Source organism: Lygodium microphyllum, chromosome 21 (genome assembly GCF_053477565.2).
Source record: "Lygodium microphyllum isolate KBCC chromosome 21, Lygodium_microphyllum_v1.1.10, whole genome shotgun sequence".
Lineage (NCBI taxonomy): Eukaryota > Viridiplantae > Streptophyta > Polypodiopsida > Schizaeales > Lygodiaceae > Lygodium > Lygodium microphyllum.
The window spans coordinates 131145488-131160994 of NC_141155.1; the positions used below are offsets into that span (position 1 = coordinate 131145488).

The following is a 15507-nucleotide window of genomic DNA, read 5'->3' on the forward strand; positions in this document are numbered from 1 at the left end:
GGCGAGTATGCGACATTAGTATGCTCGCCTAGATGGCATTTTGTAACACACTGCCCTTCAAGAGGAACAACCCCACATACATGGCATACCCTCGAAGGGTAGGTGTGGATTTTGATGCCACCCTCCACGGGCGTTACGACTTTCCCATTATCTATAACTCCAATATAATATCCTTCGAACATGCCCTCCTCTTTAACCTAGAAAGCCTAGATGACTCTATGATGCGCTTCCTCGCAGATTTCTCTTCATGTCCCGACCCAGCTTTTGTAACTACATATAACTACCTTAGATTACTTAAGCTATTACTTAAGCGGGACCCAACTCCACAAGACCGCGGTCTGCCTCCCCTCTTCTTCGACCCTAACGCCATTGACAGCTGTGCCATGGCTCGTCTCATGATGAGGGCTAGTCTCCTCCCCTCCTTTTGCCTAGCCCTCCTAGAAGACATAAATGACAGCCAGTTTACTAGGTGCAATCACCCTTTCCTCTCCACCACCTCTCTCCACGTCCATATGAATCTGAAATAATACATACAAAGCTACCAATTTTTTAGTAAATCCATCCGACCCCCTTTCCCTCCTCATTCAGATGAAGAGAATTTGGCCCTGGCTGTCATTCTACTACTATAACTTCAAAAAAAAAAGAGAAAAGAAAAGTAAAGTAAAGTAAAAGCGAAGAAAATAACAACATGAAAGGAAAAGGACGAAAGACACTCTCCACTGACTGGACAACATAGCCCACTTGCAAAAGCACTTACCACCACATAAAGCACGATCACTGCACCCAGGGGTTCTCAAGTTAGGCCTGCCCAGTGGCTTCGGTCGGCCAACTCCACTCCTAACCCCCTAGCCCTTTTGCTCCCCCACTCCACGCTTAGGGCACATCAAGGGCAGGACATACCTAGGGAGGTAACACTCACCTATGGCTATACCTATCACCCTAAGCCACTTGTACTGCACCTCCCTTGGCACAAATGGGGTCCTCAAGTGTGGGACATCACCCAGGCTTGCCTGCGATTAGATCCACCTCCCCATTTCACTAGCACGAGCACAATGCACTAACACAATGAGGTAGGCACTTCCCTTAGAAACAGCATCACACCTTCTCCTTTCAGGCATCACAAAAAGCAACAAACCACCAACTTCGGAGGCCCCCGTCAACCACGCAATACCCATTTGGCTTCTCCAACAAAAATCATTTCACAACTTCCACAAGCACCTGAGTCTCCAAATGGCCCTCACCTTTACACCACTTGGCCAATTGTCTGTCAACCTATAACAACACAGAAGTGCCATGGGACTGGCACCCGTCTAGGAGGAGGTAATGTTAACCCCAAGTCGAGATGGCAGAAAAAGAAAGGAAAAAGCAAAAAAAAAAACATAGAAAAAGAGCAAAGACACACAGGCGACCTCCAAAGCTAAGCCAAGGCAAAAAGCACAATTTTAAATGAAAGGTGCCTCAAAGAACTTGGAAAACTCTTGTAAAAGAGTGCCAGGCTTCCTCCTGTGCCAATTGTAAAATATTAGACGGGTGTAGGCTAGAGGCATAATGCTAAAAGAGGGAAATGAAAAAAGAACCTTGCCACAATGGCCGGTCATGTAAAAAAGGGATGGGTGCCCATGGGATTTTAGGGTTTGTATATATAAAGTTCAAAAAGTGAATGAGAGCTCATTCTTTGGTGTGTGGCTAACAAGAACTCTCTTCTTCTTCTCTTCTCCTCTCCTCATCTTCTTGCTTGTGTGTGCTCTTGAGAGAGGGAGTGTGAGAGTGTGAGGGAGTGAGTGTGTGAGAGTGAGGGATCAAGAGGGTGAAGCTCTTCACCGTCTCCTCTTCTCTTCTTCTCTTCTCTTCTCTCTTCTCTCTTCTCTCGCACGCGGCTATGGAGGATGGAGCTTGGGGATGCAAGAGGCTTGAGGATGCTTGAGCTCGCATCTAGGATCGTGGAGCTACTGGTGTGTGCAAGAGAGGAGGCAACTCATATCGGCATCAAGGTAAGCTCACTACACTCATAGGATCAACGGCGCGTATCGGCTAGGTGAGAGATAGCCATTAGAGCTCGCTTGAAACGCTTGAAGCAATAAGCGGTCCGTGGGTCTTGGCGGTTGAGCGAAAGCTCCCACTACACCTCTCTTGAACCTTGTTTATTTTCATAGTATTAGAGCCATCCCACAATTGCGCGGAGCTTAATTAAAGATTGAGGTAAAGGCATTGGAGCATGAAAGAAAACAAGCAAGCAACAAGTAAGAAGTTCTTTCACCTTGCTTCATTTGCCTTAGGTTATAGCTACAAGGAGGTTCCAGTTTAGCCAAGAAAAGTTCGCCAAGATCAAATGTATGGGTCACAACTGAGTGTAGTCCAACAAGTGCCGTCCAAAGCACTTGGCCTATGTGCTCATGTTTGAAGAAGATCATTGTTTGACTGTTTAAAAAAATCAAATCAAGGAGCTGATAATCAAAATCATGTGGGCCGACTCAAAGGCCACATGGCCATTGTTGTTATGATGGATCATGGGGCTAATTTTAACAGGTCAACGTGCCTATTTTTGTGGTGATGACCAAGTTGGCCACTTATGGCTAGGGCCAAGACAATAGCCACTTCTCCTATCAAATGGGCCAAGAGGTTGGTATGAGGCGGTCGAGGGTGTGACCAAGCAAGTGGAATAGCCATCCAAGGCTTACTTATGGCAAATCCACATGGCCAAGGGCTTGATATGCCCAATTGTTTTGGTGAAATGGATGTTCCTTGATGCAAAGCACATAAGTGTGCGGGACCAAGGTGATCAAGGTGGTGTGCCATAGCCAAAGGCCAAGATTGATTGCATAGTAGTCGAGGACCAAGCCCTACCTGCTACTTAAACATGCAAGGACAAGGCTTATCGGTGAGCGAGCCCTACAAGCGGATGCCTAAGGTTGTGTGCATGGTCCTATTCAGATGTCCCAAGATGTGTTATTGATGGAGACAAAGGGTAGTAGTAAGTTCATCCGAGGCCAAGAAGTAGCTAAGCAAACACAGTTGTTCAAGGTGGAATGCCTAGTGGTGGAGGCAAAGGGCCAAGTGCAACCAAGTCATCTACAAAGCACCCCTTTCAAGACAAAATTGTGGAATAGAGGAAAAAAGGCAGCCAAAAATAGTCACCTAAGTGAGTCCCCCCCCCCCTCACCCACATTCATTGGAAAATAATTACTCCCCTTCCTCATCATTAGGTTCATCTCCCTCTGCATCAAAGCCTCCCGCCACCCAAACCATCAAGAGGTCATCTCCCCCTCCTAGTAAATTCTCCTTCTCCCCATCATCATCATCACCACCTCCTTCTTCTTCTTCTTTCTTAGCACCTCTCTGAGCAAAGAACAAATCGTATTCACATAAGTAATTCACCCCACACACAAACACACACATAAAAAATATAAAATCGCCCCCTCTCATTTTTCCAAAATGGAGGCAAATAGGAGCTAACAAGCTCTAAGAGCTCTAAGTGAGTGAGTGAGTAAGTGAGCGAGTAAGAATGAGAGAATATATTAAACAAATAGAGAGTGAGAGAAAGAGAGAGAGAAGATATGAAGTGGAAGATAAATAACAGAAGGAAATAGAGAGAATAGAGAGGGAAAGAGAGAAACAAAGACGAGAAGGGAGAGTGAGAAAGAGAGCGGAACAAAGCTCATGCCACCGATGATGCATACATAAAATCAAGCTCACATACACAAAGGAAAAACCCCTTTCTCTTTTATTTTCTCTAAATCTTCATTTCCTTTTATGAGAATGCCACCACATGAGCATACAAATGTCTAGGTTTCCTCGACCACCATTGTGAGCCCATCATTTGACTAGCAACAATGCAAGCATGCAAGAAAATGCTCTGTCCAAGCATCGCCTCCACAAACAAGATCTTGACTTTTTTGGGCCTTTAATACAAGCACATGTGTATCCTTCTTCACTTTCACTAGCTTTGTCTTCATAGCATATCCATTGTCTTCCCTTCCACTAACTCCTCTTTCTCTTCCTCATAGTTTCAGTTATGGCTACCTCATCCTCGGGGGGATAGTAATTAGAACTAGAACTTTCACCTCAAATTTTGGCGCATGTCAACACTTTTTTCAAGAGGCGTTGCTCCACATGCGAAATCAACATGGTGCATCTCCAATTGCAGTGAAACTTAGTGAGTAGGAAAAATAGTGTTCCCTAGAAATAAACATTGTTTGTTCTATTTGTTATGTTTCACTACTTAATTTATACTCTTTTTTCTCTTAATACATCTCTAGAAGTGATATTTCTTCTAAATAATGTATCTCTCCAAATTGAAATTTTAATCTCTCCTCCTCAAGCTCAACTATTTCTTCATTGCTTCATTCACAGCACAATCATTACTACCTCTGACTAGTTCTCTAATGTCCCATTTAATTTCACGATCATTATATTATTTTAACCCTATATTAGTACTAGCATACTCCAATCTATTCATGTTAGAGAATATTTGAGGTCAAAAAATGGCATTGATAAGAGAGTTTGACCAAAATATTCCCTCAAAAAATGGGGGCACAATAAAATTTTTGCAAATGAACTCCAAATTTATCAGAGATTTCCCTCACAAGAACTTTGTTGTTGTCCTAACATCTTTCTCAAGAGAGTGGCCGTTGCCTCAATCCATTGTGTCAAGTAGTTTATCAAAACAATAATATATTTAGCCTATGAGTAATAGACTACAAGACTTATAGGTCCAACAAAATCAATCTCCCATTTCTCAAAAGGTTGTTGGGATATGATTGGCATCAATTCCAACTTATCATTTTATAAAGGCACTTTGTGATAACCATTCGGCTATGTGTCCAATTGTATAAGATTTGTTTACTAAATAGAGGTTGATTATCAACAAAGAAGGTGAATAACATCATTAGCAACTAGTAGCAAAATCTTTTCACAAGGAATACCATTGCCAAACCCGCTCTCTTAGTACTAGATTAGTTCATTTCTATGTCTATGATTTGTCCACTAGCAAAGCTCATGGGAGAGTTCAAATTGTGTTCTCCAGGATAGCATAGTAATGCTCACACAAAAAACTTTGAGGTATCAATGTGCACATGAAAGGTTATGTTCTAGTTTGGGGCTCACAGAATTGGAGCTATTGATAGAGTCTATTCTAGTACTCATAAGCACAACAAAATCTCTCTAAATTGAAATTCTAATCTCTCCTTCAAAAGCTCAACTATTTTCTTCTGGCCAAATTGACTTGCTTTACCTTAGCAAGTATCTCTATTGGCTCATTGATATGTCCTTGACACTTCCCTCATAACACCACTACGATTCAATCTCCTTTTGTGAATTTTATGAAACATTTGGAGAGATCTTGGGGTTTTTTTAACTTCTTAGCTTCCTTCTTTTTCCTCCTTCACCTTTTTGCACCACAAGTGGATTGGAAGTTATCCTTTGGTGTATAGAGTTCTGGTGGCAAAGGGATTTTGGGATCACTAGTGGACCTAATTCCTCATACAGAGTTGTAGCTGCATCTGATTTTTCATTTAGAGTTGTAGTTGCATCCTTCACTAGACAAGGGTGTTTCATAAGGTAGTCGTAGCAAATTTGATTCCAAATCCATATAATGGAACCGGTTCCACTTGGTTTATTCCCACTCATTCGTAGCCTAACAGCTCGAGGTATTCAAGCCAAGTCTAGCTAGAGTCCATCTTGATAATTTCATCAATCAGCAATGTAGGTGATTTTCTAAGTTTGGAGTCGATGATGATTTGCTCTATTGTATGCCCATGTGTGTCATAGTCAATTGTTTCAAATTCATTTCCTAAGGTTTCCCTTGGGTTCACAATTAGTGTAAGCACTTTTTATGTTTGCTTCATCAAGAGATTCATTGGTAGATGGTACATTATGATTGAGAATGCCACTCTCATCTAGCCATTGCATTCATGGGTATTGGGATAGCTTCATTGTCAAGTGCTTCTAGGTTGAAGAGTCTGAGTGGCACTGAAAGGTAGGATTGTTGAAATACTGGAGGGAATGTGTATGATGATGTGGATATATTATTTGTGCATTTTCTATATGGAATGGTATGGGTAGTTTTATTTTCTCAAGGCTTGGTTAAGTGAGAAAGGGTTATCACTTACTACAACAAGTTGAAGACGCCATGCCTAACCCTAAGTTCTTAGGTGAATGACCTAGAAGTGATAGGATCTAGGGGTTGGTGATGTTCCTAAAGGTATAGGGGTTTGTGGAGTGCCTAGTGGAAGGCAAGTGCACATGAACTAAGCATGAAGGATGTGACCTTAATAACAATATGTTTATGGCTAATTACAACTAGTGACAAGTTAAGAGCATGTCTATAAAAGTTTGATATTGAAGAGTGCTAATGTCAGTGGGTGCCCTAATTGCTTATGATTCTTTTGGCATATACATGCATTAATTTGCATATGAGTACCTATGAGTGGCCTCTGCAAGAGTATTGCAAATAGTGAGTATGCCTTACAAATGTGAGTGCGTGTTTCTAAGGATGAAGAGGATATCTAGCCTGCAAACTCACACGGTAGCTGCTGGCCGCCAACCATTAGGCAGGAGCGCCCTTGGGGCCATGCTAACTAGTTGGAGTGGATACGAAGAAATAAACGTTGGTGTTTAGATCATTGATTCGCCTTGGATTGGGTGCTTCAATTGTAATCAAAGTGATCAGCCAATCAGTGGCGTGTGATTATTATTGAATCACGCGAGCTGGCAAGCCAATTCTACCTTCCTATTTTGAAAAGGAATTGAATTTATGTGAGCTGCTTGGACGTCAGTGCCTTGCTTGCAGGAGCTACAATTTGACTTGAAGGCAGCTGGGAGGCTAGAAAGGAAAGGCTTATAAAGAGACCAGTAGAAGCCTAATAGAGCATAGAGGGATAAGAGAGAGAGAGCTTGAGCGTATGAAGAGAAGAGTAGAAGCCTGTGGAGTATAGATCAGAGGCTGTTAGTATCGGATAGTCAGAGTCGATTCCCCACTCCGAGAGAGAGAGAGAGAGAGAGCGGGCTGTGAACCATGGCATCCTACCGGCACCCCTGCCTTGCCCACCTCATCATCCTCCCTTTGATCCTCCTCTTTGTCTCTGATCAATCTTGCCAGCTTGCTTCTGCCAAGACTAGATACTTCCATTTCACTGTACGTTGCATTTTGATTTTGACAACAGCTCTCCTACTGATCTCTCCGTTGTAATGTAACTGTCTCCTCCTTAATCGACAGGTAGAGTTGAGGTAATCCATTGTTTATTGCTGAACAGATCCAGTTTGCGAGCGTCACACGTCTCTGCCACACCAAGTCCCTGGTCTCGGTGAACGGCCAATTCCCGGGCCCAGCTAGCTACGTGAGAGAGGGTGACAAGGTGGTTGTCAATGTTACCAACCTGGTCACCTACAATGCCACTATTCACTGGTAATTCGACCGCAACTGATCCCCAGGCCCCATTAGCCCCCGGGGAGGTTTGTCGCGAGACTGGGTTGCTAACCGGATGACCAGCTCTGAAGCCTTAACATAAAAATCCTCTCGTGCGCACATGCACATGCACGTTGTGTTCTTATAATATGCAGACCGTGCATAATATCCCTGATATGGGTTGCCCACCTCTGAACTGCACACGCAAACACTACATACAATGTAGGCTAGTTTACATGAGCTGCGAATCAAATCCAACCCTACGTAGTACGCAGTAAAGCCACTGGCTCACTTTCACCCAATGTGTACAAACTCCTTTTTTTGTTTTTTCTTGTGTGGCTCCCCCAATTCCACAATCTCTGCAGTGCCCACTTGCAAGCTTATTACTGATGTCCGTCTGCATTTGGATTTTAACTCTGGTAGCAATGTGCATTTGGTGAAAGATCAGCTTTGGAGTCGGCTTTTGAGACCGTAATAATCATGAACCTGATCTCTTTTCTCTGCATTCGACTGTGACAGTGTGTGATTGTGTGTTTTACTAGGCATGGAGTCAGGCAGGTACTGTCTTCATGGGCTGACGGGCCGGCCTATATCACACAATGCCCAATCCAACCAGGCCACTCTTATGTCCACCGCTTCCAAGTCGTCGGACAGCGGGGCACCCTCTTTTGGCACGCCCATTTCAGCTGGCTTAGAGCTACTGTCCATGGTGCCTTCATCATCCTTCCCAAGCACAACGCACCTTTTCCTTTCCCCAAACCACACAAGGAGATGGAACCCCTCATCCTAGGTAACATGTATCCACCATTAACGCTACAGCACTTATAACAGTTCTTTTTGATGCATTCACCTTGAGTCAATGTTCTTCAGGTGAGTGGTGGAATGCAAATGTGGAGGACATTATTGCCCAAGCCTTAGCAACGGGAGGCACTTACAATATCTCCGATGCCGTCACCATCAATGGGCGGCCTGGAAGCTTATACAACTGCTCAGCCCAAGGTAAGAGGCATATGTATGACTGCTGCGGCCAGCAGAGTTTGAGGATGGATTACGATCTATTTGAGCTAGTAAACTTCAGCAGTCGTGGTTTTAATAAGCATTATGGTAATGAGCAGGATCCCATTGAGAACTTGATCAAGCTGTTCCCTCAATCGCATAACTCTTCGTGGGCTATGCATGGATTGCAGGCACTGCGGTGTACAATGTGACCCGGGGGGAGACATACCTTCTACGAATAATCAATGCGGCCGTGAACTTCCAGTTCTACTTTGCCATAGCCAACCACACCATGACAGTGGTGGAGGTGGACGCAGAGTACACAGAGCCCTTGCCAACGGACATGATCATAATAGCCCCGGGGCAGACGACGAACGTGCTGATAAAGGCCAACGGCTCCGTATCCAACTACTACATGGCGGCTTCTGTGTACTCTCCCCCAAACATCAGTATGGTGCCATTTCCTCAGACCCCCACAACTGCCATACTCCATTACAAAGGGGCAGAGCCTGCCTCGTTCCTGCTGCAATCGGACACATCAAACAAGAGCACGCCCCCTTCGTCGGCCTTGCCTAGCTTCCCTCTGGCCAACGACTCCACCTTCCAGGTGAACTTCACCCAGAGCCTGAGAGGGCTGAACTTCTCTCGAGGGTACTACTACTATGATGTGCCCAAGGCGGTGGACATCGACCTGCTCCACACTGTGGGATATGCCCTTCAGCCCTGCAACAATGCCACCAGTACAGGAAGCGCCCCCGACTCGTGCCAAGGACCCAATGGCACCATCTTCAGATCATCCATGAGCAACATCACCTTTGTCAACCCTCCAAGACTGTCCCTAATTCAGGTGATCGGGGTGTTGCAAGTGACAACTGCGAGTAAATATTTAAATCATGCCGGGGACACTAGAAGAGCAGGAGTAGGATTGACACTAGAGTTTGCAGGGCAACATGAATGCTGTTGATTAATGCGGAACCCCATAGACACAGAGACAGAGAGAGAGAGAGAGAGAGAGAGAGAGAGAGAGAACTGCGAGCGCAGGTTAGCGTCATCTATCTATTTAGGAGAGACTTGCCACAAAGACTACCTCTGATGATGATGATGATGGCGACGATGGAGCACCTCCATTGCAGCGGCCCACAGTACCAACAAGCAACTGATCGCAACAAGGTCCTCTGTCTCTGCAGGGCCTCACACGCACACACACACACACACACACACACTCTCTCTCTCTCTCTCTCTCTCTCTCTCAGCGCCTAGAACTTAGAAAAGTCTGGCCATATCTAAAGTGTGCCGTGGCAAATGGCAATGTGGCTAATGAGCCTTCCGAAAGTTTGAAAAGGCGCGTGTCCTCCGGTGGATCCCCATGAAACACGGGCGCTTCTCCTCCTAAATTCTTATTTTAAAAACGAGGACCGGCCAAGAATTTAGCTTATCCCCACAACAAAGTACATATTTACATGTTATATTTGTGTGTGTGTGTGTGTGTGTGTGCACACGTGCAGGTGCGTGCATGGGGGTGGGGTTGTGTATGTAAATATGTATGTATGTTGCATGCTGCTTGGTAGATGTATCTCTCATTCCGTCAGTCGATTGAATGCAATGGCAGGCCTACTATGACCACATAAACACAGTGTACACCTCGGATTTCCCAGATGTCCCAATGTTCCAGTACAATTACACTGGTGTCAATCCGGCAGACAAGGCAGCATTGCCAGGGACAAGGGTGAGGGTGATCCCATTCAACAGCTCCATTCAGGTGTGTTACTTTGTTGGAGACAATACCCGATGGAGGGTGGTGGTGTTTATTAACCGTATAATGATAACGACTAGCTTTTTTAAAAAAAACCATGACTTTATCCGTGAATATGAGCCACTTAAAATGGTTCTCCTCGGAATTCAGGTCGTTTACCAGAACACAGCCACGCTCTTTTTTGAGTCGCATCCCATCCACCTTCACGGCCAAAGCTTCTATGTGGTGGGCACTGGCATTGGCACCTTTAACCCCGCGACTGATCCAGCCAACTTCAACCTTGTCAACCCCCACTCTCGCAACACCGTAGCTATCTACCCCGGTGGCTGGGCAGCTATCCGATGGCAGGCAATGAACCCAGGTAAACATAGCATGTGCTCTCGCAAACCTTCATTATCCCTATGTTGCCTTGTTCCACTCAATAAAATGCCTAAATTTCTGCTCAATTCCTACCGCTTTTAATGTACCTTTTTGGTTAGGTTTGCTTGGTAAATAGTCAAACTATTTGGGTTAGCCTTACCAAGGAAGAGTTATCCGCAATCAGCTTGCAAACTCTGATATTCTCCCTAGGTTAAGGTTGCTCCTCAAAGCTATCCTTGGGGGCAGTTTAGGGAGTGCCCCGGTTAGATTCTCGTTCAAAATCTATAGCTTAACCAAAATCTACAATGGGATGTGCAATAAGTTAAGTACAACATTATTTAAATCATATTACTAAACCTTTAAATCTAACACCAAGATCTACTTCCATGTCATATGAAGGCTTATTCATTATACCGAACGTCTGGTTACATAGGATCACTAGGCTCGCTTTCAACTTGTATTGCTAAAACACCACCTTCATTGCATTTGCTTGTAACGTACTTGGCGATGCAGGACATCATCTTCACTAACGTGTTGTTTTGTGGTTTGATCAGGAGTATGGTTTGTGCATTGTCATTTTGACATACATCAATCATGGGGCATGGACATGGTCTTCATCACCCTTAATGGTGTGGGACCTTCCCAAACTTTACCATCACCGCCCAGTGATTTACCACAGTGTTAGTGGTTATGCAAGATTTAGATTTTGTTGAGGCCACATTTCCTCATTGGAGATTTTGTATTGAGGCAATTACATTCAGTAATTATTTCGTATGATTTTTGACAAATAGTTAATGTGAGGAGCAAAGACATTTTTGCATTGTCTTACATGCATATAATGTGTTTGTCTTGCTTGTGAATGTTCTACACCCATTCAAAATCTCTATAATGTAAGCAAGCTTTCACTAAACCCAACATATTCAACCAATAGGAAGCTATACATGCCTTGTTTGATGTCTAATGAGAGAGAGAGAGAGAGAGAGAGAGAGAGAGAGAGAGAGAGAGAGAGAGAGAGAGAGAGAGAGAGAGTGTGTGTGTGTGTGTGTGTGTGTGTGCATCAAAAGATCATGCATTCAATTAGCAACAAGACAAAGTAAAACACAAACAAAATTGATGAGGACAAATAGAAAGCAACTCAATAACACATGAAGATCATAGAGAGATCACACAAGGCATGCCCCAAAGTGAGGCACTAAGAATATTGGTGACTAGTCTCCAACTAAGTTCTAGTGAAAAATGAGTATAATGCAAAATTAATGGTAATGGGTGCCTAATAGGGTTTATTTTATATAGGTTATAAATGGTGGGTGGGGGACTTTAAGAGGGTCATAAGGATAGTCACATTGATGAGACCCACGATGACTAAGTACAAGCACCTCACTACAAAAACCCCAATATCACTTTATAAAATAGCATGCATAATTCTAACTCTCCCTCTTCATATTTGAGAAATTCTATGAGTAAGAAGAGATAATAATGATACAAAGAAGTTAAGAAACTAGGGGAAGTATGGATGCCACATTCGTGCACATAGATGAGATGTGCCTTAAGGATGGAGCAAATAAAATACTCAAATACAAAGCATGGAATGAAGAAAAACTTGCCACAAGGCATAGCTCTCCAACATCTAGGGTAGTCCAAGAAAGAGTTGCTCAATGCTCCAAGAAGAACATCCAATAGTCTTCAACTATATGCATCATTTAGAAGGTCACACAATGTTGAAGTGGAATTGGTTCTCAAGCCATTGATTACAGTAGGGACTAGACTCATGAAGTACCTCCCAAGAACTAGTGTTGGATTCTTGTGAGCATTAGGGGAGTTTTGAGGTCTCGAAAATGCCTTTTAGGATGTGGAGAGAGAGTGCTCTAGACCAATAAGAGCAAAGCCTCCGTAACGGAACTTCTAATTAAAAAAAATTAAAAAATCATTTTACAAAAATATATAAATATGATAATATTACGAATTTGTATTTTTATTATGTATTTTTAGTCTCTTATATTCGTGATTATGACATATTTTGCATTAATGGCATAGAGTCTCGGCTACTTTTATTTAATGATGTTTCTAGATTAATGATAATGACTGATGTAATCGAAATTCAAATTGGTGAAAAGCATGGCGCTCAGTTTTTTCCCTCGTTTCTTTTATTCCTCTATTGTTTTTCCCTCCGTTATGATAGCCTAGTCCTCTGTGTGTGTGTGTGTGTGTGTGTGTGTGTGTGTGTGTGTGTGTGTGTGTGTGTGCATGTATCTCTCTCTTCTACCATGGATACAGAAATTCGACCTTCAACAAGGCGTCCAAGCTCCCAAATCACATCCATATCAGTGTTTAACTCATTCCAAACTGATGGAAGATGGATTCCTACTATCATTAGCAAAGGTAGTTGGATCACCATGCAACAAGCAAAACGTGGAAAAAGGCAAAGACATGAGAGCTCGTTTATCTCTGCTTGGAAGGGCAGAATCCGAGATTTTAAGCTTGGAGCAAATAAGAATAGTATCAAAGAGGTACTAGTGCAACATGTGTTCATGCATAGAGAGCTGTGTTTGAAACCTGGATCTTCAAAGCTTCCAATGCATAGACCAAATTGTAAGAATTTGATTCTTAAAGTTTTTCCTTTCTTAAACATGGTTTAGGTTTTTCCATTATAATATTTGTTTTTCTTGTAGATGTCTATCCCTCTAATCTTGAGGAATGGCAACCAGTGGAATCTATTATTGATGTTATTGATGTTATACATGGTTCAATTGGAGAAGAAATGTATAGAGGTAGAAAGAAGACAGAGCTTGCAGAGAATGGAATATTCTTTTATGACCATTCTTATGTTATTCCTATGCGGTGTTGCCAATGGGGATCAATAAAACTCCTTCCTTTGCCAGATTTTTCAAGCTTTGAGTGGCCTTTGCCAAGTCCAGCTACTAGTGAGGGCTATAGATGTAAGATATTTTCTGAGATCCAGAAAGCACTAAAATCTAATATCTCAAGTAGGCTAAGCAAAGTTACTTTATTTATGCCTATTAATATATTTATTGATTTCTTCTCTAATATGGAGATAAGAATAACAAAAACCATGCTTTTAGTGAAGAGACTAACATATGATCATATCATACAATTTGTTGATGAAGGATGGGATACAAGGACAGAAGGAAAAATTATATGTAAGATAGATCAAGACTCTATAGCTTGTAAATATATGATTGCTACTCAAAATTTTATCCTTAGCTTTTACTATAGTCGATGGCATTTTGTTGGTAGTAGTCTAGTTGCTTTAGACCAGAATCTTAATGATTTTAGCAAGGATCCTATTGTGGATCTTGATATTTGGTTCAACGAGGATATTATTGCAATCTTAAAGATCAGAAAATCATGTACGCTACATCAAGTGAGGATGGATTTACAAAATGAAGACATTGAACTACCATGCTCCTTTGTATTCCAACTTGACAAGAAACGAGTAAGTTTTCACATCATATTATATCTACTTAGATGTATATCAAGATCTCACTTTCTAACTAACAAACATTTGTAATTTATTTTTTGCAGATATCGAAAAGGAGAGAAAATAAAATACACTGCAATGACATTCAAGAAAAGATATCTTTACTATCAATATAAAATACATGTACAAATTTTGTAGCAGATGTCTATCTGCCATCTCTATGAGATATACAAGGGATGAAGGGCAAATTTCTATATATGAAGGCCTACAAGGCGATATGGCAAAGCTATTTCTTTTTTGGAGAACTATCCTTTCTAGGAGTCCTTTTGCCTTTCTTTGATGTCTTGGGTATAGAAGGTGTTGAAGCTGTGGATTTGCCTTCCGTGGTTATAGGCACCGCATCTCCTTCATGGTGCAAATCCCCACCAATCTCTGTTGTTGGTTGTATACAATTGATTATCATATACTTCAAGAGCTTTGCTCTGATGTACCAAATATGCTCAGATGTATAGCAATCCTTCGAAAACTATCACACATTTATAGAAAAAAGAGTTTTAGTTCATTATTGTTCTTACAATAGACTATATTTTTATCATCAATGGACTATTTGTAATTAATATCTATCTTAAAGTTTAGCATCTTTCATATTACCTTTACATGTTTATCATCATTAAGATAAACAAAGTTAACCATTCTTCTAGCATTTGCAATCACCCTCCAGCCACAAGAATGGCTATCATCCTGATGGGGACACTGCAACCACCAACACAAAGTAAAACTATAAAGAGGACGAATGGTAGTTCATAGAACAAACTCATGTTTCAATTATTTTAATGAATAACTTACTGCAACTTGTCTATATTGCATTGTTGCAAGCAAATCAGATGGCATAGGGGGTCTTTTCTCTAGCTCTTCAATTAATCTTTTGGCACCTCTGTATATAAAATATGTTGAAATTTAGAGTACTTACAAAAAAACGAATTGAAATATCAAGGAGCCCTTGGATAATATAACTTACAATTTAGCATTTCCATGGCTTCCTTTCATAGAGTTGATTAAAAAGCATTGCTTACCCACAAGGTCTATTGCAATCAAGCTCCAATGAGAACTAAAAGCAATCATATCTCAACAAATTAGTAGGATAAAATCTCAAAAACTCTAATAGAATATTGAATCACTTACTTTTCATTATATGGAATTATAAGCAGCTCCAAAGTATCGAAGTCAATCAAATTGAGCCAGTGCTCAATAAAACTTGCATCAAGCTCATATCTCATAAAGAATGAGATAGATGGATCAAAAACCTCAATTTTTTGTTGTATATCCAAAGGAAACTCATGCATTATACACCTAGAAAAGGCATAGAAATAGTGAGTATAAACAAGAAAAATCTTATTGCTAAAAAAATATCAAAAAGTATAAGTAATTATGGATGGACATACCTTAGGCCAGCAAGAATAAGACTGTCATTTACTTCTCTTCTTTTATCCTTAAGAATCTGAACACATGCAGCATCAAAGGAGATAACCTCAGTTCTTTTGCCTAAGTCACCAGGTA

At 41.8% G+C, this 15507-nt stretch overlaps 2 protein-coding genes across 3 annotated transcripts; one reads left to right on the top strand and one right to left on the bottom strand.

The window, feature by feature from the left end:
• Nucleotides 1-6875: 6875 nt before the first annotated feature.
• On the top strand, nucleotides 6876-14206 carry LOC148018556 (laccase-4-like). Of its 2 annotated transcripts, XM_087661448.1 has the most exons (9): nucleotides 6876-7132; nucleotides 7251-7402; nucleotides 7945-8192; nucleotides 8273-8401; nucleotides 8590-9245; nucleotides 10008-10157; nucleotides 10302-10512; nucleotides 13867-13965; nucleotides 14055-14206. In XM_087661448.1, exons 1-8 carry the CDS (start codon nucleotides 7013-7015, stop codon nucleotides 13914-13916), a joined length of 1716 nt encoding a protein of 571 aa, XP_087517574.1. In that variant the 5' UTR covers nucleotides 6876-7012; the 3' UTR covers nucleotides 13917-13965; nucleotides 14055-14206. The 2 variants fall into 2 exon arrangements, with proteins under 2 accessions (XP_087517574.1, XP_087517573.1); XM_087661447.1 differs by lacking the exons at nucleotides 13867-13965; nucleotides 14055-14206 and adding an exon at nucleotides 11066-11428.
• A 30-nt stretch (nucleotides 14207-14236) lies between these two features.
• Nucleotides 14237-14970, bottom strand: LOC148018557 (uncharacterized). The gene is made up of 3 exons (XM_087661449.1): nucleotides 14797-14970; nucleotides 14602-14703; nucleotides 14237-14476 (listed from the first exon to the last, which is right to left on the bottom strand). The coding sequence occupies exons 1-3, from the start codon at nucleotides 14839-14841 to the stop codon at nucleotides 14237-14239; spliced, it is 387 nt and encodes a 128-aa protein (XP_087517575.1). The 5' UTR covers nucleotides 14842-14970.
• Between the last annotated feature and the right edge of the window lie 537 nt (nucleotides 14971-15507).

Coding starts and splice junctions, on each gene's coding strand:
- LOC148018556 (XM_087661447.1), top strand. CDS start 7,013: ATGGCATCCTACCGGCACCCCTGCCTTGCCCACCTCATCATCCTCCCT. Junction 8,193..8,272: donor GATGGAACCCCTCATCCTAG/GTAACATGTATC, acceptor AATGTTCTTCAG/GTGAGTGGTGGAATGCAAAT. Junction 10,158..10,301: donor CATTCAACAGCTCCATTCAG/GTGTGTTACTTT, acceptor CTCGGAATTCAG/GTCGTTTACCAGAACACAGC.
- LOC148018557 (XM_087661449.1), bottom strand. CDS start 14,841: ATGCCATCTGATTTGCTTGCAACAATGCAATATAGACAAGTTGCA. Junction 14,704..14,796: donor TGCAATATAGACAAGTTGCA/GTAAGTTATTCA, acceptor TGGTGGTTGCAG/TGTCCCCATCAGGATGATAG. Junction 14,477..14,601: donor ATGATGATAAACATGTAAAG/GTAATATGAAAG, acceptor AATGTGTGATAG/TTTTCGAAGGATTGCTATAC.